General features: G+C 47.7%; 1 protein-coding gene across 3 annotated transcripts in view; it reads left to right on the plus strand.

Annotated features, from left to right (window-relative positions):
* PCID2 (PCI domain containing 2) overlaps nt 1-22,791 on the plus strand; it is a 640,141-nt gene that overhangs the window by 196,741 nt on the left and 420,609 nt on the right. For all 3 annotated transcript variants that reach the window (XM_069637154.1, XM_069637152.1, XM_069637153.1), the window contains exon 5: nt 17,237-17,302. In XM_069637154.1, the coding sequence (XP_069493255.1) occupies nt 17,237-17,302 (66 nt within the window). The remainder of the gene's footprint in view (nt 1-17,236; nt 17,303-22,791) is intronic.

A 22,791-nucleotide genomic window follows, 5' to 3' on the forward strand; every position in this document is an offset into this window, starting at 1 on the left:
GGTCGACTGTGGTAGGGTCTAGAACCTTGTTGCCAGAGGTATCGCCGTCCGTCAAGTGCACCAGGAGCCTCAAAGCGCAGCCCACAAGGACCGAGCACGTGTCGCCATCATAACATTAAGGGGTGTGTAGTGGGCGTTGGTGTGAAACTTCCTTGAGTTCCCCGATGAGTAGAGATTGATTTGTGTGCAGGGTTGAGGGGGCAGGGCTCCAGCAACCTATGCTTATAATGCAACGTCACTGCACCTTCCGGTCACATTGGTATCGTCAAGGGATCTCCTGTTGCCCCTGCACTGTAGCTGCCCATGGCAGAGTACGTAATGTAGTGCTGGGATCGACTGGGCCACAGGACCCCGTTTGTCCACGTGAACGGAATGGAATATGTCCAACAGGTTGTTTGTATAATGTTGCTCCTATGAGGGGGTGTTGATTTCCAGGTCTTCAATCACACGTTTCAATACACCCCCCCAGCGTTGTGTTCTCTGGTTCCTTGCGTGCAGGTAACATTACCTCTCACAGGGCGTTATTTCAGTGCAGTTGCAGCATGCCTGATTGTGTAGGGCTTCAAAGTGATTCCAGAGTCACGGTGTGTGCCGTGTCTTTGATTCAAGAGTCTCAACATCAAAGTTTTCCCTTGCAGGTCACGTCCCCACTTCTTCGTACTGGCCAGACTATGGAGCGTTTGGTGATGGATGTTGTAATCTTCCTGAGGGGGTCGGGTGCTTCGCTGTGGAACCCACACCACCTTTGCCGGAATCGGGGCGTGTGAACTTTTGTAGGGACCGTCTGGGCTGAAGCCACGTAGTGCGGAGCACGGCCGTGTCTGACACTCGCAGGTGGGAGGGCCCGGGTCAGTTCAGTGGGCGCCGGGGCTCTAGTTGCGAGCAACGGCGCTCCGGGGCACCGCGTTCTCAGCAGACTGTGCTGGCTACGCCTGGCCCGAAACTCAGCTTACCTCTCTGGGGAAGCCCTTCGTTCTGGTCTGGTGTTCTGCAGGTTGGGGATGGGGGTCCGTGCCGGGGAGTCAGCAGGGGCTCTTCAGTACAACGGGTTGCGGGGCGGGAAGGATGCACCAGCGGGTACGACGAGAGTCGAGCGTTCTACTCCATGCTGGCCCGCCTTCCGGCGCGGCCGCGTCGGATCGTTTTACTTTCGTTTTCAGGCCTCGGACGAGGCAAAACTTCTAATGGAGCTTTCTTGGGCTTCCCAGCCCCGATTTCGTTTGGGTTTTCTCCAGTGTCGTGGGGGAGTGTTCCGACGTACAATCCACGGGTCTGTCTCCGTGGGGGGGGTCGCAACTTGGGGGCTCAAGTCACTTCGCGGACCATTGGAGACGGAGCTCACACGGGATAGGCAGTCATCCGTGCGCTCCCTGGTGGCCTTCCCCCTATTTCTAATACCGAAGAAGGAGGGAGGATTGAGACCCATGTTGGACTTGCGAGAATTGAACAAATTCTTCAGGAAGGACAAGTTCAAGATGGTAACCCTTTCTCAGATCCTTCAGGCCCTCCGGCTTCAGGGCTGGTTGGTATCTCTAGACCTTCAGGATGCTTACTTCAGTGTGCCAATCCATCTCAAGCACAGGAAGTACCTGAGGTTTGTATTTGGCAACTCTCATTATCAATTTCGAGTTCTGCCATTTGGGCTAATCTCCGCCCCGAGGGTCTTTACCAAGCTAATGGCGGTTGTGGCTGCAAGTTTAAGGAGGGAAGGGATTTGCGTCTACCCCTACCTAGACGACTGGTTGATCAAAGCAGTGTCTCCGGAACAAGTTCAGATTCATCTAGATTATGTTTACCATTTCCTCCACAAGCTGGGCTTCGCCCTCAACTTAAAGAAGTCACTGATTATACCATCACAAAGACTCCAGCTCATTGGAGCAGTCCTGGACACATCCCTGGGAAAAGCCTCGCCACCAGAGGTGAGGGCTCAACATATTCTACAGATGGTCACCCGGTTTCAAAATGCCCAACGTCTACCAGCCTTCGACTTTGCTCGGTCTCATGGCATCCTGCATTTTCCTAGTACCAGAGGCCCGCCTGAGGATGAGATCTCTCCAGTGGGCGTTAAGGACCCAGTGGTCACAATTCTCAGGAAAGATGTCAGATCTCCTACTAATCCCAGACAGAGTAGATCAAGACCTTCAGTGGTGGGCCTGTCGGGAGAACATCTTGAAAGGAGAACAGTTTTGCAACCACGGCCGGAGATAACAGTAGTCACGGATGCATCACTCACGTTTTCGGGAGCCCATACCAATGACTTGACCATAAGCGGTCGTTGGTATCCATCGGAGTCCAGACTACCCATCAACCTGTTAGAGCTGAGAGTGATTAGACTAGCGCTGAAGGCTTTCCTGCCATCAGTACAGGGAAAGAATGTCCTGATAATGACGGACAACACAGTGGCCTTGCACTACCTCAACAAAAGCGGGGGCGTAGGGTCACTGCCACTGTGCAGAGAGGCAATGCAGCTCTGGTTTTGGGCAATTCAAGAAGGAATCTCTCTATTGGCAGTTCACCTAGCCGGAGAGAAGAATTTAATGGCGGACGCTCTGAGCAGGCAGAACCCAGTCTTCCACGAGTGGGAACTAGCTCAGGAAGTCCTTCACGAGATCTTCGCCCCTTTGGGGAACCCCTCAAGTGGATCTGTTCGCCACCAGTATCAACCGGAAGTGCGATCAGTATTGCTCAAGGGAATTTCCCCCGAGAGGAGCTCTAGGGTTCGCGTTTGTAGTGGATTGGGAGTTTCCACTTCTGTACACATTTCCTCCAGTCACCGTCATTCCTCAAATGATCAGGAGGTTGAGAAGATTCCTGAAACCCATGATCCTAATTGCCCCGGATTGGGCCAGGAGAAGGTGGTACCTGGATCTTCTAGACATGTCCATCTGTCCTCCGATTCATCTTCCGCAAAGAGAGGATCTTCTCTCGCAGAAGGGAGGTCGGGGTCTCCATCTGGATACCAGGACCCTCAACCGTTACACCTGGTTTCTGAAAGGGTGAGATACAAGGATTGGGATCTCCCGGATGACTAATGGAGGTGTTGCTTTCAGCCAGAAGGCCAGCAACAAAATCTTTATACCGCTGCCTTTGGAACAAATTTTGCAGCTGGTGTAGAAAAAATAATATTGAACCCTTTTCATGTAGTACACCTATGGTGTTATCTTTTTTTGCTATATTTGGCAAATTCAGGTCTTCAAGTTGGCACAATCAAGGGCTACCTCGCTGCGCTGTCAAACTTCAAGTGCACTGTGGAGGAGCCTTCATACTTCAAATTGCTCATAGTGATTCAATTTCTGAAAGGGTTAACTAATGTTTTCCCCCCAACTCCTTTTCAAGTTCCAATGTGGGACCTAAACCTAGTCTTGAAATTTCTAATGGGTTCTCTATTCGAACCCCTTCATTCCTGTTCATTATAGTTTCTTACTCTTAAAACAGTCTTTCTGGTGGCTTTAACTTCGGCCAGAAGAGTGAGCGAATTATAAGCTTTATCTTGCAAACCTTCACATACAATCTTTCATAAAGATAAGGTTGTGCTCCAAGTGAAGCCGAATTTTCTCCCAAAGGTGGTCTCAGAATTCACATCACACAAAATATAACCTTACCCTAGTTTTATCCTCCTCCCCATCCAGGGAAAGAAGAAGAAAGATTGCACAGGCCGGATCCAATGCGTGCCTTGAGTTTTTACATTAGCAGACTTGCGAGGATTAGGCAAGCAGACCAATTGTTTGTGGGGTATGCAGGGCACAAATTAGGTTTACCTATTACAAAATAAACCATCTCAAGATGGATTATATTAATCCTTATAGGGTGCTATAAATTGGCAGGAAAAGAGCCCCCTCAACATCTCAGGGCTCATTCAACAAGGGGTATCGCAGCCTCTTCAGCTCTCCAAAGAGGAGTTCCAATTAAGGACTTATGTGCGGCTGCCACATGGTTGTCTGCTCACACTTTCACTAAATTCTAGTCTTGATTCCTCCTCTAGCCAGGAGATGTAATTTGGAAAGGCTGTGTTGCACTCTGCATCTTTAAAGGGAAACATTTCACTTTACTCCTGCCTCCTCTATATACTATTGCTATGGGTGTCTATCAATGATAAGGAATACGTGGGTGGACGCAATCCATTCGAAGAACAAGTTACTTACCAACTGTAACGTTCTTTCGACTGGATGTTCCTCCCATGTATTCCTTATCGCCCCTCCCATCCTTCCCTGCAGTAAAACGTCCTTGTAGTTGCAGCCTACGCTCCTTCAAGGTTATTAACCATTTCAAAGCAAAACAGCACCTCAAAACGGAACTGAGCAACAGATGCTGCGCAAGACTATTTATACCTACGGTGATGTTGGCGCTGATACGGAGGCCTACGAGGGACACCGACTCGAGGGACGTCGACGCGCAGCGCCCTCTACTGTGAAAATTTAATCCGAGGCCAGCAAGCTCCCAAAACTCAAGTCATAGAGATTGGCACACACTGCCTTCAGTGGAGTGCCAAAGGGATACCTAGTATCCCCCCTTCTCTCTACTTGTGACTTTTTAGTCACGTAGACAATCACCTAGTTAGGTGGCAGTGGATGTGTTCTACCAAATATTGTGTACATTTGATACTGCATAGCCAGGGTAGTACTCAATGGGCATCCAAGTACAAACAAAAACATCAAAGGCACACACCACCCACCTCTTAAATGTGCACTACTGAACGTATGCTCCCTACCTGCACATGCCCATGAGATAAATGATCTACTATCCACACTTAATCTGGACTTACTTTGCATCACCGAATCCTGGCTCAATGATGCCTCCTGCCCAGCCATCGCACTAGCCCTACCCACAGGCTACACCATCCTTAGGCAAGATAGATGTGATAAGATTGGAGGGGGAGTCGCCCTTATCCACAAAGACTCACTATCCATCAGATTAGCAGACCATAGTACATGGGGTGGTAATGCTGATATCCTATCAGCCAAGCTTACGCTCTCCCCCAATAATCTAATCAACATCCACATCCTATACTGGCCTCTCGGACTCCCAGCTGACTTCCAAGAGCACCTCTCCCATCGACTCAGCAACAACATTAAAAAGTCCACCAAAATCCTTCTATTAGGAGACTTAAATTTAGGATACAATGATCGTAAGGAGAAATCCGCCGCAACTCTTGCTAAAGAACTCGCAGACTTAGGTTTCTCCCAAAGAGTCCTCACCCCTACTCACTCCAAAGGCCTCACCCTTGACTGGGTCATGGATCACAACTGTGCATCCAACATTACCTCAAACACCGTCCTTCCTTGGACGGACCACACATGCATCGAATTCCTCATCCCCCACCAACCCTAAACCTAAGACTCTCACCCACGCACCACCTGCCACAATAAGAAGTTCTAAAAAACTCAACGCAGACAACTTGCGTCCCCACCTTTAAAAGCCCCTGCCTAGCACCACCTTTCTCTCAGGACCCAAATATACTATCGGCTATCTTCAATGATACTCTCACCAATGCCATAAACTCTATAGCCCCACTTGAAAGCAAGAAGGAAAAAAATAATTTCATTGCAACTCTTGGTTCTCGGAAGAACTCCAAACCCTACGAGCTCAAAAGCGCCAGTCGCTTAAAAACTGGCAAACGGATCTGAGTCCTCTAAATAAGAGCCTCTTCAAACAAATAGCCCTCCAATGTAAAAAAGCCATTTTAGCAGCAAATTCCAACTCCTTCAATAATAGGATCTCAAAGGCCAACTCCCAAGCTAAAGAACTATTCGCAATCTTTAATGAATTAGTCACTCCTGCGGCTACCGCTGACGAGATAACTAAAGACAAAGCTTGGTGTGCCAGCATTCAGTCCGCCATGCTCAACAAAATAAAACTCCTCCAGAACAAAATCCAAAACCACTGCAAAGCCCTCCCAAGCCAAAAAACCAACAGCCCTACACAAGACAAGTGTAGTAATCTCAATCACGCTCAGTTCTCCTTCAGAAACGTCACTGAACCTGAGGTCCTTAATCCCATCAAAAACCTCAAACCATCCCTCTGCAAAGCAGACATTTGCCCTCCCAAAATCATCAAGGAATGCGCCAATGACCTAGCACCCCTGATTACTGCCTTCATTAACGCATCTTTCCAAACAGGAACTGTCCCAAACAATCTCAAGGAAGCCTGGGTGCGGCCACTTCTTAAAAAAAAAAAAAAAAAAAAAAAAAAAAAGCCACACTTGACCCAGCGCAACCCAACAACTACAGACCGATAACGACCGTCCAGTTGCTCCTAAAAATCCTGGACAAAGCAACTCGCATCCAGATCCAATCATACATAGAAGATAACTCCATACTAGGCAAAAGACAATCTGGCTTCCGTGTCGGGCATGGAACAGAATCCGCCTTATTAGACCTAAAAAATCAAATCTCACAGATCATGGACAAAGGCAAACCTGCCTTACTCCTCCTCCTCGATCTATCAGCTGCTTTTGACCTGGTAGATCACCAAACACTCACCACCCACCTCACCCATGCAGCCCATTTCTCTAATCAAGCAGCATCCTGGATCACTTCCTTCCTTGAAGGAAGAGCCATGAAGGTCTAATCCGACACAGTTAACGGAGATCCTATCACTATAAACTGCGGTGTCCCCCAAGGATCTTGTACAGCCCCCACCCTCTATAACCTCTTCACAAAACCCCTCTTCGACCTACTTGACTCCATGGGTGTTGCATATACAAACTATGCAGACGACACTCAAGTACTTTTACCCCTATCTGGAGTCTATCGCCAAGACGCCACGGCCCTTCACAACATCTATGCCACTATCCAAGCTTGGATGGCAATCAATGGCCTCTGTCTTAAGGGGGAGAAGACTGAAATTCTCATTCTGGGCCAGACAAACACATTATCGAAACTAAGCCCCCAATACAACAACTTCAACATGGACAACTCAACCACCCCCATATTATCCTCTGTCAAGACTCTAGGTGTTCACATTGATGCAAATCTATCGATGAACAAACAAGTCAGCGCCATAGCCTCTGCATCAGCGTTCAGCACCAAACTCATCAATGCCATTAAACCCTACTTATTCACCCCCAACCGCTTGGCCATAGCTAGAGCAACTATAGGAGCCAAACTCGATTATTGCAACGCCCTTCTAGCTGGCACCTCCCCAAAAACATTCACAGACTGCAAACCACACAAAACCATGCCCTCAGAGCCGCCATGAGCATCCCTAGAAGAGACCATATATCCCACGCCAGACGTGAAGCATGGTGGCTCCAGGACAAAGACCATATTACTCTGAAAATCCTCACCATCACTCACAGATGCATCAACAAAACCGTTCCAGCATACCTATCTGAAGCAATATCAAGGACCACTTCCACTCGCCCTTCCAGACCTCAGTACACCAACCAGCTACACATACCACGCATAAAGAGAGCCACAGCGGGAGGTCTAGGCTTCTCCTATATTGCACCGAAACTCTGGAACTCACTCCCTGCCACCCTTGGAGCTGAAACTTCCATCTCTGTCTTCCGCAACAACCTCAAGGCCACTCTCCTCAACTAGCAAGTGGAGGACTGCCTCCTCCACTTCTGCCATGTATATTGTGATATAACACAAATGTAATATAACTATATTGTAACCTGTATTTCTGAGGCTTGTGGAATCTGCTTAGATCACATGCTGTGCATAGGCCGACATCTAGTGGAAGCTGCGGAGTATTACAGTTTGTTTTTCGAAACTCGAAAATGGGTGTCGACACAGGGCGTGCCAGTAATACTATCCCTAGTGTACCGTCCACTGTACCCATGATCCCTCACGCGTCTAGGTCCCTCAGATTGTTTTTTTCCGCCATACTGGTCGGAAGCATTTCGCGGAGTTCCCTGGCCTTAGCCATACTTTTGCTAAATATTGTTATTTACCCATTTCTCCACCCCAACGTCGAGTCACCGAACTACCACACTCGACGCCGGCCCAGAGAAGAATTCGACCGTCGACAGCTGCACGACGGATTTGGGCCTCGGAAGGCCTCTGGCCTCGGCCTGGACCTTGGAAGGCCTCTGGCCTCAGCCCTGCAAGTAGGGAGAGTGGGGGGTGGACATACTCTACACCCTTTTGGAATATAGGTACATTCTTATATATTCCTACACTTTCCAGTCAGCTGCCACAAGGTGCCTATGGAGGGTACCCCTGTCCAATTCTGCCCCAAGTGCAACCGCAAGAACCCTTGGGTTTACAGACACGCCACGTGCAATCTCTGCTTGCCGAGAGACCACCCTGAGGCGAACTGCAGAGCGTATAGTAGGTTTAAACCACAAACACTTAAGGACCGTTAGATCAAGCGTTGGGCCCACCACGCCAGGCGTGGGCAATATGGCGTCGAAACACAGCCGAGCGCAAGTCCCCGACCTCGGAAGGTCGTCCGGCAGGGCGGCTATGGGGAAGACCCCCGGCGACATAAACACTTCCCACAGCACTTCCACAAAACACATGAAGTCCAACCGGGACTCGACACGCACGTCGAGTTCTCGGAAAGAGGCACATAGAGAATGGTCCGAATCGGCGTCCTCTGGGCGTTCTAGATCGCCGCATGACTCCAGGCAATCATCCACTGTTGCCAAGAGTGCCTCGCTCCCCAAGGTAACGGAGGTTCGATCGTCGGAGGACGAAGCCGACTTCCATCCCCAGACCGCACTCCAGGAGTCGGCGCCCGCAGACCGCGTTACGGCGGCTCCCGAGCCCCTACCTCCACATTCTAAGGATAGGGACAGTACCCCCGAACCTCGACGCCAGGCTTCGAAAGGCTCCGGAGGGGCGAAAAAGCAGGGAAAACACTCTTCCACTCACGGGGAGGGGGAAAAACAACAAAGGAAGCAGCCTCAGCCTCCTTCCACTCCTCATAAACAGACAGGTCCAAGTCTTCTGCTATCACAAAGACCCCTGCTCAGACCAGCAAGTCTAGTCGGGATAAGTCAGAGAAACTTCCAGAAAGAGTCATTCCCAGTTCTAGAGAATGGTCTAGTGATGACATAGACAGTCATGTCAAGGATGTCATCATTGGCACTTTTTTTACGCAAAAAACCCTGAACACTTTCTCCCTTATACTCCCGACGGGTCAGCACCCTCAGGCTCTAAGGATCCAATACCTCCAAGTAAAAAGTCCCGGTTTGAAACACCAACACGGTCTTTGGACCCCTTCTATGTACAGCCCTACTCTCAGTATCAAGGAGAGACATCCTTTTGTGAGGATCCAGATTTGGGCATGTTGGAAGAGCAAAATGGTACGGGCTACTATGGGGATGATGAGGACCAAGAAGAGGAAGACCCTGAAACCTACAGAGTAGATTCCCCGGTAGAGAAGGAACCCCCGGTTACCGACTCCCCTGTCGTCAACCAACCCCTCCTGAATTAAGTTCTGTCTCGAGCAGCAGAACATTTCCACATTGACACCGAGGGTGCTCAAGAGGAGAGGGACTTCGCCGAGGAGTTAGTGGGAGAAAGGAGGCATGTTGCTCAGGCCATCCCTATCCTTAAGTCTATTTAGAGAAGAATAAACCCTTCACTTGTAAATCCTAACCTCACCAGGGCAGTGAACCCCAGGATTGAGAAACTTTTCAGGGCAGCCCGATCAGACCCACTGTATATAAGGGGACATCTGAAGCCGGACTCCGTGGTTGTTACACCCGTAAGAGGGCTGGAACACCCTTGTCATCGTCCGAAGCTCCTCCCGACGAGGAGAGCAAGAAACTATGGTTTGGGCTGGAAAGTAGCCTCCACTTCCGCCTTCCAGGCAAGGATTGCCAACTCCACCACCCTGTTGGCCACCTACAACTGCCATCAGTGGGTAGAAGTCGCGGCACTCAGACTCCGCCCCAGAACCCTTAAAGAGCCAGTTGGCACGAGTTTCGGCAGAGGGAAGAGCCGTGTCCAATTGAATTTTAAAAGCAACCTTTGATGCCGCGGATAACGCCGGCAGATTGATAGCAGAAGGTTATCAAGAGACACGCTTGGTTACGGCAGTCTGGATTCAAAGCTGAAACCCAAGCATCATTGTTAGATAAACCGGTAGAGCCGGATCTGTTGTTTGGTAAGGCGGTCGAGGACGCACTGAAAAATGCCAAGGACGAGTATGAGACACTCAAATCCCTAGGCCAACTAACCAATAAACCCCCTAATCAGAGAGGGAATGGCAATTTTTGTCGCCCACGTGGCCAAAATTCCCAGAGAGGATCTAACTATTCCCAGGTGCAGGATACACCGTGGAACAGTAATAACCAACAGTCTACCCAGGGTTACGGCAGGGGTAATAAAAGAGGATGTGGTAAAGGTAGAGGCAGCCCCAGTAGAGGAGGCGGCACGCCTCCACCAAAACAGTGATGCTCCGTTCAGGGTCCCTTCTCACGCAACCCCAGTAGGGGGACGCATTTCCAACTTCACCCAAGCTTGGGAAGGGATCACATCAGACAGATGGGTGCTGTCCACAGTATCCGCTGGGTACTGCATAGAACTGTTAGTGTCCCCGGAACCATCCTCCACGACAAAAAATACATTCTTTGGACCACCAGAAGATCCTCCTCGAGGAGATCGTCAATCTGCTAGCAAAGGACGCGATAGAACTCGTACCGGGACACCAGGTAAACAACGGTATTTATTCAACTTACTTCCTTGTGTCAAAAAAAGATTTAACAATGTGCCCAGTATTGGACTTGCGTCCTGCTAACAAGTATGTCAAGCCCCAAAAGTTTCGCATGACAACTCTCCAGGAGGTATTCCCCCTCCTAAAAAAGGGGGATTACATGGCAACATTGGACATGAACGATGCCTATTTTCATATTTCCATGTTCCCAGCGCACAGAAAGGTACTGCCCTTCGGGATAGCTTCGGCTCCAAAGGACAACCGACCTCCTCTTCGAATTGGGCTTCTCAATAAACGAGAAAGTCAAGTCTGGTGCCAAGCACCTCCAAACAGTTCCTAAGAGCTATCCTAGACACTCAAGAGGGGTTGACCTTTCCTTCCCGAGGAAAGAATTTGGAATATACTGCTGCAAATTCCGCAATATCAGTCCGGTCGCCAGATAACGGTACGCAAAGCAATGTGTTTGCTAGGCATGATGACATTGTGCATTTACCTGCTTCCCCATGCGCGCCTTTGCATGCGTCCCATGCAGGAATGGTTGGCGAAACAGTGGTCCCAGGCAAGTGGTCAGTGGGACGATCTAGTGGTCATTTCGCCAACACTTGTACAAAGCCTTCTCTGGTGGACAAGAGAAAATCTGTCCAAGGGGAAACCCTTTTACGATCCCGAGATACAGGCGGTAGTCACAACCGATGCATGCCTGACAGGGTGGGGAGCTCACCATCTCCACCACACAGCTCAGGGTCTCTGGTCTCACTCAGTGGCCAATAATCACATCAACCTGCTAGTGCTTCTGGCAGTATTCAGAGTGCTTCAAGCGTTCAAGCCCTACCTGCTAAATCTGTCAGTGCAAATCCGGACGGACAGCACTACAGCCATGTTTTACCTGAACAAGCAAAGAGGGACTCGTTCGCCAAATCTGTCCAAGCTTGCCCAGAAAATTTGGATATGGGCACTCAGACGGAACATCTTCCTGTCATCGCAACATGTTCCAGGGGATCTCAATTCTCTAGTGGATGCCCTGAGCAGAGACCCCCCTCCCAGAGGAACACGAATGGTGTCTACACAGAGAAGTCGTAGAAGATCTTCTCTCAGTGGGGTTTCCCCACTATAGACCTATTCGCCACAAGCGAAAACAGACAATACCCAGGATTTGCATCCAGGTTCCCCCAACCAGACTCCCAGGGGAACGCCCTGTGGATGAACTGGTCAGGAATGTTTGCGTACATTTTTCCACCACCTCCTCTCGTCAGGAAGGTGGTCAACAAGATGAACAGAGAATCGATGACGCTCGTCCTGGTTGCTCCAATGTGGGCGAGACAAACGTGGTTCCCACACTTACGCACATTAGCTGTGTGTGAACCCATCAAACTTCCGGGCTGGTACAACCTACTGTCCTAGCACCAAGGTCAAACAGTGCATCCTCAACCCAACTCAATGAACCTGGCAGCATGGCTCCTGAGGTCATAGAGTTCGGACATCTCAATTTACCACAGAGGTGTATGGACATCCTAAAAGAATCTAGGAAGCCAAACACGAGGCACTGCTACTTTTACAAATGGAAGAGATTCGTTATTTGGTGCCAGAATAAACAAATCAACCCAGTTGATTGCCCTCCTTCCGCTATTGTTACATACATGCTCCACCTGCTGGATGCAGGACTTTTTTTAACTCACTGAAGGTACGCCTGGCAGCTCTGTCGGCATACACCACTTCCCATAACAAGGTGTTGTGGTGGAAAGTACCAGTAGTTAAAGCCTTCATGGAAGGAGTAAAGAGACTTCACCCTCCTATTTCAAACCCACCACCAGGATGGGACCTTACCGTGGTGCTATCTAAACTCATGGGCCCCCCTTTCGAGCCCATGCATAAAAGCAGTCTCAAACACCTGACTTATAAAACAGCCTTCTTAGTAGCAATTACATCTATAAGAAGGGTCAGTGAAATTCAGGCTCTGTCAGTGCAGGATCCTTTCTTTATTGTTCATAAGGATAAACTGGTTTTACGCACACACCCTAGGTTCTCACCTAAGTTTATTTCCAAATTCCACGTGAACCAGTCCATCGAGCTTCTGGCTTTCTTCCAAGATCCACAAAGCTCGGCTGAGATGAAACTACACACCCTAGATGTGCGTAGGGCGGTCCTCTACTATGTAAACAAGACCAGACCGCTAAGGAAAACAGACCAGCTGTTTGTCTCCGTAGCTACAGGCAGAGAGGGGGATCGCGTCTCTAAGGGTGCCATCTCTAAGTGGATTATTAACTGTATCCAGCTGTGTTACTCCCTTTCTGAAAAAACTCTGCCTTTCACGCCGAGAGCCCACTCTACAAGAGGCATTGGCGCCACTCTGGCTTTCATTGCAAATGTACCCCTTGACACCATTTGCAAAGCAGCTACTTGGAGCTCTATTCACACTTTTACTCAGCACTACTGCATTGACACCCATTCCAAGACAGATACACAAGTGGGACAAGCGGTTCTAAGACATTTATTTGCTCATGACCCTGCTCACATCCCACCTCCTTCAGGTACTGCTCGCTAATCTATGCACAGCATGTGATCTGAGCAGATTCCACACGCCTCAGAAGGGATACATTACTCACCGTAATCGTATTTCTGATGCTTGTATCTGCTTAGATTCACATGCGACCCACCCTTCCTCTCCTCTGAGAGAAGGCACATGTATGCTTGTAGTCTTATCTTTCTATCCATCTGCTTGGATAATCTGTACTCACGCTACTCCTCATGCTACCTCATGTCAGAAAAAATACAATCTGAGGGTCTGTAACGCTCACCTGATTCTCGCAGAGGCGCCGGTCTTGACTGGGCGACTACCGTATCTTCAAAGGTGATGTGTAGCACCCGGTTGGCTCTTTGGGCTGGACCTCTGTGCACTGTATGCCTGACGTGTAGAGTAAGATGTCTGCAGATAGAAAATATGGGGTTAATGAACTGGGGTTATTGGGGTGTCCCTATCTCTTTCCTCTTCTCCTCTCCTGTAGACCCCCAAAGGTTAACGCTCTCACCTTAGGTAAGTGAATGCCGAGCTCTCCATCTGCCTCGGGGCAGGGTGCTGTAACCAGTTTCTTCACTGGATAGGTAGCGCAGGCCTCTTGACTTCAGAGGACTGCTGTCCGTCGTTTACTGCACGAACGGTAAGTTTCGAGTCATTCAAATGTCTTTACAGTCTTTAGTAATGATGTCTCTTGTTTTGCAGGGTTCCGGCGATGGCGGATGACGGGCTGAAGTGAGTTGAAGATGGAGCCCGTGTGATGAATAGAAGCGCCTGGAAGCATGTAAGTAAGCGCTTGTTGCCTGCTTCACTATGCGCTCTAACTGTCTTTTTATTTTGCAGGTACGAGTTCGGAGCGGCTGCAGGGTGCCGGAATACCCACTGGATTAGATGTGGAAAGGAGTAATGGCACGTGAGTATTAAAGTTCCCCAATGTCTTTAAACGCACCTTGTTTTGTCTTTCAGATGCGGGATGCAGCGCCGAAGGCCTACGGAGCGTACGAAGAGTTGGTAAGCCTTTGCCTTTCAGATGCCGGAATGCTAACCTGTTCTTTCTTGTCTTTATAGGTGTTGCTGAAGACTGGATTCAGAATGGTAAGCCTTTGCCTTTCAGTTGCCGGAATGCTAACCTGTTCTTTCTTGTCTTTATAGGTGTTGCTGAAGACTGGATTCAGGATGGTAAGCCTTTTTCCTTAGGCCCAGGACCGGATGCAGAAGACACGATGAGCGTTCTGCTGCAGAGGTTGCAGAATAACGCAAAGCAAGATTCATCCACCGGGTGTGGTTTAAATAGCCTCCTGTAGTGCTTAGGTGTCTCCTTCCACAGCCACGCCTAAGTAAGAAAAGAGTTCCTGGTAAGAAAAGAGTTCCTGCCTTCCAGAAGAGTTCCAGTGTTCTGAATCTAGGGAGTGGCTCCAGCCCCACCCAACAGGAAAAGTAGTTCCAAACAGAAGAGGATCAGAGGCTCAACTGGCAGGCAAGTAAGCAGCATGGTCTGCTGAAGGTAAGTCCACCCAAGCATTATGAGCCCGGCGCTTCCAGCGCTGGGACTGGGCATATTTATGAGCCTGGTGCCACTGGCGCCAGGACTGGGTCCAAAAGGTCCCAATTGGGACTGGTTGGCACTCGGAACCTGGGTTATGGATCTGCTTCCAAGGGAGTTGGGAAAACCCTGACCTTTTGGAAGCAGAGATCATGACAGGGTCCTAGACGTGTGAGGGATCATGGGTACAGTGGACGTCACACTAGGGATAGTATTACTGGCACGCCCTGTGTGGACGCCCATTTTCGAGTTTCGAAAAACAAACTGTAATACTCTGCAGCTTCCACTAGATGTCAGCCTATGCGCAGCATGTGAATCTAAGCAGATACAAGCATCAGAAATACGATTACGGTGAGTAATGTATCCCATATACTGCTAATGACTATCTAACTATATTGCAACCTGTATATATATTGCTAATGACCATGTAACTAAGATTTGTACTGTAACAAGTACCACAATGTCCTTGGGCTGTTGTGCGATATATATATACGAATAAAACAAACAAAACAAGTACCAACTTGTGGCCTCCCCAATCTTTTTTTGCCATTACTAGCGTGGTTGTCCTTTGTTAGCCCTTCTACCATTGTGTGTGTGTGTGTGTGTGTGTGTGTGTGTGTTTTTCAGTTGTGATTTTTTTCCGACCACAATTAGAGTGGTAAATACCCCCAAATCCCCCTGTTTTTTTACCCTTATAACGCCACCCCACCAGACACTTTTAACCACTTTACCCAACAGCGTTTATTCATTTAATGTTTACAGTGTTTTTCGGTATTGTGGTCCACTCTGAAATTTACCACTCTGTAATGTTTTAGATATATTGACTAGATACCGTTTTGCCTTTGGTGGGAACCCTTGGGTATCCCAGCCTAGGCTCCAGAGTGTCCTGGCAGGCAGGAAGTGGGGAGGAGTCTTCCATCCCCCTGTCCTTTGTAGAACCAGCTGCCACATGGGGTTGGGCTGTCCTGATTGGACAGCGGAAAGCCCCTTTCTGTAAAATGCTGAGAGAGATTGCAGAGGACTGTGAGCTGGAACTGTATAAAAGGTTAGGCTTCTGGAGTGAAAAGCAAGTCGAGCACTGGAAGCTGAAGTAACCGAAGAAGATGACCAGCGACGCCTGCAGACCCTTTGCAACACCATGAAGCGATCATTGCTGTCCTGACCGTGTTTTCTATGTGCAGTGGAGCTCTGAAGAGGACGACTCCTTCCCTTTGGCTGGTGGGAACAACCAGTCCCAAGACTAACTTTGAATTGAGCCATGTCCCGAGGTCCTAGGAGTTTACAGAGCTGCGCACCCCCAATACCAAGAGACCAGCTGTCCATTTTGAGTGCATCGTTGTGGGAAGGCAGATTCCATCCAAATTTTTGCTGAACCTGTAAGGACATTCCAGAGGTCCGATCCAACTCACCCATACCCCTTCACTAGAGTGTGGGACTGCAGGAAGCGAAGAAGATTGACCGGGCAATCCGTGTCCTTTGCTGGTGCTGTAGAAAAGGCATGAAAACTGCAGAGTGAACCAAGAAGTTGCTCCCTCGAGATTGCTGCGGAGAGATCCAGTCCTTGTCCTGCCTTCAGTCATCAGACTAAGGAATCCAGAGAAGCCTCCAGCACAAACATTTTCTTCTTACATAAGGTACTGTGTGGAAAACTGTATTGCTTACCTGATTCCAAGAAGTCACTCTGAGCTTTGGAATGCACCTCTAGAACCTTGAACCAAGCTAATGTCACACTATTTTCCTCCCTAAAAGTGACTTTACTATGCATTTGCAGAGTAAATGTATCACCATATGAGCTGTTAGAAACCGCAGGTGAGAGTGTTAACCGATAATACGATAATTGTCTTTTCCCTTTGTAATGTTGCTACAAATGTAACCGCGAACAAACACAAAAGTGAAGTGTCCTTTGAAGTGTATTCTGAAGTATTCAGAAGTGTTCTAGTGTAAACGTCTAAAGTATTTGAAGTGATTCTGGTGTGTGTATATAATAAATATATAATTTTATATAAAATGTTAAGTGTTTCTTTCGTGTGCATAACTAACTAAAGTTCAGTGTACTTACCTACAGCTCACATCTTCCTCTTAAGATAAGCCTGACTGCTCCGGCACTCTACCATGGTCCTGAGTTAGCTCAGACTGATACTAAGAGTTGGAGATCTACAAACCACTGGGATAGCTTACTAAAGTCTTACTACCAGTAGGACTTGAAGAAAACTCCCCTAACAACAGTTTTCAAATGTTATTGGGCGAAAGGGTGGCTTTGCTTGAGGAGTATTCAAAAGGGAATTCCTTCAAATGGACATGTGGCTCTGTACTATTCGCAAACAATGTTGTGGAGGGATTAGCATGAAATATTTCTGAATGTCATTAAAATGTAAAATGGCAATATAGTTGATAATTTGATGATCGAGTATTTTAGTTCCTTCATTCCCATTCAATTGTAATGTTTTTGATTGAGTCTGAAGCTCTCTTGATAGCAGCATGCCACTGATACGGTTTGTTTAGATTCAGGCAACTTAAGTTACAACCTATTTTAGACATGCTGTTTTAATATTGATATTTCTATTTCACAGGTGTACCTTTGCCGTTGCAAACCATGATTTTATTGACGCGTACAAATTCCAGACAGTTGTAGTTCAATATCCTTTTCTTTGGTGTTTCATTTGGTATCCGTATTATACTGTCTTTTATGCAATGTTTGGTGCTGAGTATCCAATGTTTGTGTATGAATGTGCTTAGATATGTGCTTTTCTGGAGTCGATATGCAAACACCAGACTGCGGACAACACTGTTTTGAAAAAGAGGTGCACCATATCGTAATTTGTTTCACATCAACATCATACATTTAGACATTTCAATCAAGTTTCTATTTGGTAATTATAAAATGTTTTTATTCATCAAGAGCAGCCATTTCTCTTAAATCTGGCTTCCAAACATCCATGGGGTCAAATCCTTGTGTGTAGGTACACAGGAGGTTGTAATGGGGTATTTTGTGAGATCTGGTCAATAAATTGCTGGCTATTAGCAGTTCACTTGTGTAGAAAATGGAGTTAGTGGGTAACACCCACCAACTTCCATTAATTGTCATGTCCATTAAAGGTTTGGCAAGCCATCGCTTATTGAGTTTTTACTTTTTTACTATACACTTGCATTAAATGCGCATTATGAACAATGGGAGTGGGGAGACTGAGGAGGGAGATTAGTTTACGATCTAAGCTTAACCCAAAGGCCCTTTATGGATCTTGAATAAAGGGAGGTGGTTAGAAGAAAGGACTAGTAGGTAGATGGGTGGATTGTATGCCTAATACAATGGTACAGCCAGAGATTTCCATTGTATACACTGTGACAGTCCTCTGCCTGACCCTTGATGTTGATGGTGGGGTAGCCAAAGGGACTGGTTGTTGCCGCCTACTACGTGAAGTTGGACCCGGGGATCATTTCTGCATTAGATGACTTGGACAATGATTGTTTCAACAGCAGTCTTCTAGCGCTCTTCTGCAGCCTCTCATCCTTCAGTTCCTTTGCTCCAGTGCTCAACTAAGAATGTGCTATGTTTTTTCCACAAACATCTTGTGATGAGTGTGACGAGAGCTATCATGAGTTGGCTATCGGGGTCTACATCAAGTTAGACTTAAACTCTGTCATTGGATTAGTGTAGCAGAGCATTCAGGTTTCACACTTAAGATGGGCAGGTACCAAAATATCATTAGGCCCTTACACAATAAAATAAATTACGCAAAATATACTGTTAAAGTATGTATACCTTCATTTAGTACTACATTAAGGTAAAAAACGCTGTTCCATAAATACTTTATTATAATACAACAAAGGAAGCACAGAAGAAAAATACAGTAAAGCTAAACGGCATTGATTCGACTTGTCTGCAGGAAACACAACATAGGAATGTATGTATGTTTATATATGTATATGCATATATATCTATGGCTTGTGGATCTGCTTAGATCACATGCTCTGCATAGTCCGATATCTAGTGGTAATCTCAAAGTATTGCAAGATTTGTTTTCGAAAGTCAAACGGACGTCGACAGGGCGTGTTAGCAATACTATCCCCTAGTGTGATGTGTACTGTACCCATCGTCCTTCACGCGTAAAGGTCCCTCAGATTGTTTCTTTCCGCCATTGTGGTCGGTCTCAAGTTGCGGGGTTCCTTCCAGGCTGATGCCTTTTGATTAAACGTTTAGTCATAGAAGTCTCTTTATTGTCTGCTTTTGTCGCAGCGTTACCCAACTGTTCAATGGCCTTCGACGGACAACTGCTTCGACTTGACTGAATTGACAACCAGACGCTGCCTTCACGAACTTCTTCGGGCTTCTGCCCTTAAAGTAGGGAGAGATGGTGACTTCTTTTAGAAAATGCATATTCTGCCACCCCTTTTCCCTTTTCCTCATCTATCTGCCCTTTCCATTTATAATGGACAAAACACCTTTTAAATTTTGTCCCAACTGCATAGAAAATTCCTGTGGATAGACACGCACTGAGTGTGCAATTACTGTCTCTCTATGGAATCGTCCTGAAAAGCTTTGCAAGTCCTGCAATCTTTTCCACGCGAAAACTCCCAAAGATCATTGCACCAAGCGCTAGGCCGTCGACGCAATGCGGCCCAAAGCCTCCATCGACGTGATCGAGGGAAGTATCAATGTCCTTAGTGACTGACCCCTCACTCCAATAAGCCGGCTGGCGGCTCTGTGACGGAGACGACACCCAGCGGCCATATCGCACAAACGATCAACAACGTTAAGCACATAGCCCATGGCCGACATTCGATGAAATCCTCGAGCGTAGGCCCAAGCGGTGTCTGTGAAAAAAGCCTCTAGATCTTCCCTATCCTCTGGGCCATCGCTTATTCTTTTGCCTCACGACGGGCCCCTAAAACTGGTACCAAAGGTCGGTTCGGAAACCGCACACAAAAAGGTCCTTTTCATGTGCCAAAAAACAGGCGGTGAAAGGCGCATCAGCATCCCCTAAACATAGCTGCAAGAACTAATTAAAAAGCACGTCCCTGCTACCCTTTTATTAAAATAATACATTTTTAAAAAAGTCACTGAAAGTCAAAATCCTTGACTCCTTTGTCCTCCAAAAGCATACAGGTTATGGATTCTTCCTCCCATGTAGGCAAACTCTCAGGGGCTATGCAACAGGACCAGACACACTTTCAAGCCACCCCTACCATGTCGGTCTTCCCACCTTCATGTGACTATACCCCCGAACAATTGAACAGAATTTTAAAAAGGATGTCCTGCTTTTTTGACTTAATAGACCAGCATCCAGAAGAACTAACCTCCCTTAGGGATGCCTCTCTGCCAGGGGCTTCAAGACATAAACCCCCTGCCAACAAAGCTCGTCTTGAGCCACAGCCTAGGACTTCTGCCCTAGGTCCCCCGGCCTCCACCTACCAAGACCCCTTAAAGGACATGTATGATGTGGATCTCTCAGGGTCACAAGACCCAGGCTGTCAAGGGGACCTATACAGTCAGGACCAATACTACGACAACGATGATGACCTCTACATCATCCAGTTGCCCATCAACGCCAGCTAGTAGCAGATTCTCCTGTAGACTATCAACTACAATACAATGAACTGCTGCTGAAGGCTGTCCAACACTTGGGTATTGACTCCCAAGAGGCACAAGTAGACAAGGACTTTGTGGAGGACATCCTTGGCGACTGGAAGTCTGCCACTCAGTTTATCCTACTGTTACAGTCTATACAAAGACTTATACAGCCCTCCCTACTTGCGCCTAACCTCACAAGGGTGGTTAACCCAAGAATCGAGAAATTATTCAGGCCAGCTCTGACAGACCCTCTGTATATTAGGGGTCAGCTAAACCCTGACTCACTGGTCGTCCCCATTACCAGTAAGAGGGCTGGCACTCCTCTGGCGTTGGCTGAAGCCCTGCCAGACAAAGAAAGCAAGAAAATCTACACTTTCGGAAGGAAAGTTGCCTCTCAGCGGCATATCAAGCTAGAATCACAAACACTACACTCGTGGCTAGTTATGGCTGCCACAAGTAGGATGTCTTGGAACACCAGGTTGAAGCATTTCCAGAACCCCTAAAATTTCAAGTGTTAAGCCCTATCTCCGAGGGCATGCAGGTATCAAACTGCAGCCTCAAGAGTAATCTCGATGCAGCAGACCATGCAGGCCACATTATCTCAGAAGGCACGCTCATCAAGCGCCACGCCTGGCTCAGACAGTCTGGTTTTAAGCTAAACACTCAGGCCACCCTCCTTAACATGCTGATTGAGCCTAATGTAGTTTTCTGTAAGGCTGTCGAAGACTCCCTCAAGAACGCAAACGAGGAATACGACACTTAAAAAAACAAACTTTAAAATCCCTTGGCCAGTTAAGAAACAAGTCCTACATACAGCAGAACTCAAGAAGGTTTCTGGGTCAGGGTAACACTCAGAAGCGGACAGTCTTCATCACAAGCACAATCTTCCTCTTCTAGCTTTCAAAGAGGAAATAAAAGATCTAGAGGAAGAGGCAGAACTGCACCTGAGAGAGACTCCACTCCTCCCAAATGACGCACCACTGCAGGTCCCCTCCCATGCCACTCCAGTTGAAGGTCGAATTTCACACTTTACCCATGCATGGGAGGGTAGAACGTCAGACAAGTGGGTGTTGTCCACCGTGGCAGGTGGCTATTGCATCAAACTGTTACAAAAGCCACACAAACGCTTGCCAAGATGCAGAAAGAGGACACCAGAAGAGCGACGCATACTTTTAGAAGTAGTAAAGACACTGCTGAAAAAGGACGCCATAGTGATAGTCCCAGCAAATCAGGTAAACAAGGGTATTTATTCAACGTACTTTCTTGTGCCAAAGAAAGACCTCTCCATGCGCCCAGTACTAGATCTGCGCCCTGCGAACATGTCAAACCCCAAAAGTTTCGCATGACCACAATTCAAGAGGTAATCCCCCCCCCCCCCTCTCTGAAAATGGGGGGGGGGAGTACATGGCAACATTGGATATGAAAGAGGCATATTTTCATATTTCAATGCTCCCTGCACACAGGAAATATCTGCAGTTCATGATAGCGGGAGTTCGCTACTAGTTCAAGGTACTCCCCTTCGGCATCGCCAAGAGTATTCACAAAGGTGCTTGCAATAGTAGCAGAACACCTGTTCAGAGAGTCAATCCCTGTACACCCTTATCTGGACGACTGGCTAATAATCGCCTCAAATTTGCAAACAAAATACACAAAAGACAATAGACCTTCTTTTAAATATGGGATTCCATCAACGAAAAGAAATCAACTTTAGTCCCCAGCCAAATAAAACTATTTCTGGGAGCAATTCTAAAAACAAAAGTGGAGCTGGCTTTCCCGTCATACGAGAGAGTACAAAACATGCTGTTGCAAGTACCTCACTACAAGGCCGGTCGCCAGATAACTGTTTGCAAAGGAATGCGCTTGCTTGGGATGATTGCCTCAAGCAGTCACTTGGTTCCACACACGCGCCTGCGCCCAATGCAGGAATAGTTAGCAAAACAGTGGTCTCAGGCAATCGGTCAGTGGGACAATCTAGTGTTTTTTTTCGCTAACCCTGGCACAGGCTCTTCGCTGATGGTCCAGGGACAACCTGCTAAAAGGAGAAAACCCTTCCGCGTTCCACCAGCACAAGCGATTCTAACTAAAGATGCCTCACTCGCTGGATGGGGGGAGGGGAGGCTCACTGCCATCATTTCACAGCCCACAGCAAGTGGACACGTGCAACAGCCCAAAGACATATCAACTTCCTGGAACTTCTGGCAGTCCACAAGGCGCTTCAAGCTTTTCAGCAACATCTTACAGGTCAAACAGTGCAAGTCCTTACAAAAAATATGGAAGTGGGAACTTGAGCGGAACATGTTCCTAACCTCTCAACGTGTTCCAGGGGAACTCAATTCTCTGGCAGACACTCTAAAGAGATACCCTCTACCAGAAGAACACAATTGGAAACTCGACAAGGACATCCTAGACAGATTATTTTCACAATTGGGCCATCCCCCATTAGACTTGTTCACCACAAGCCTAAACGAGCAAAGCCCATACTTCGCATCCAAGTTTCCTCAACTAGGGTGCAAGGGGGGGAACGCCCTGTGAATGAACTTGTCAGGGAAAGTCGCT

The sequence above is a fragment of the Ambystoma mexicanum genome, chromosome 7p (genome assembly GCF_040938575.1).
Source record: "Ambystoma mexicanum isolate Mex_15411 chromosome 7p, UKY_AmexF1_1, whole genome shotgun sequence".
NCBI lineage: Eukaryota > Metazoa > Chordata > Amphibia > Caudata > Ambystomatidae > Ambystoma > Ambystoma mexicanum.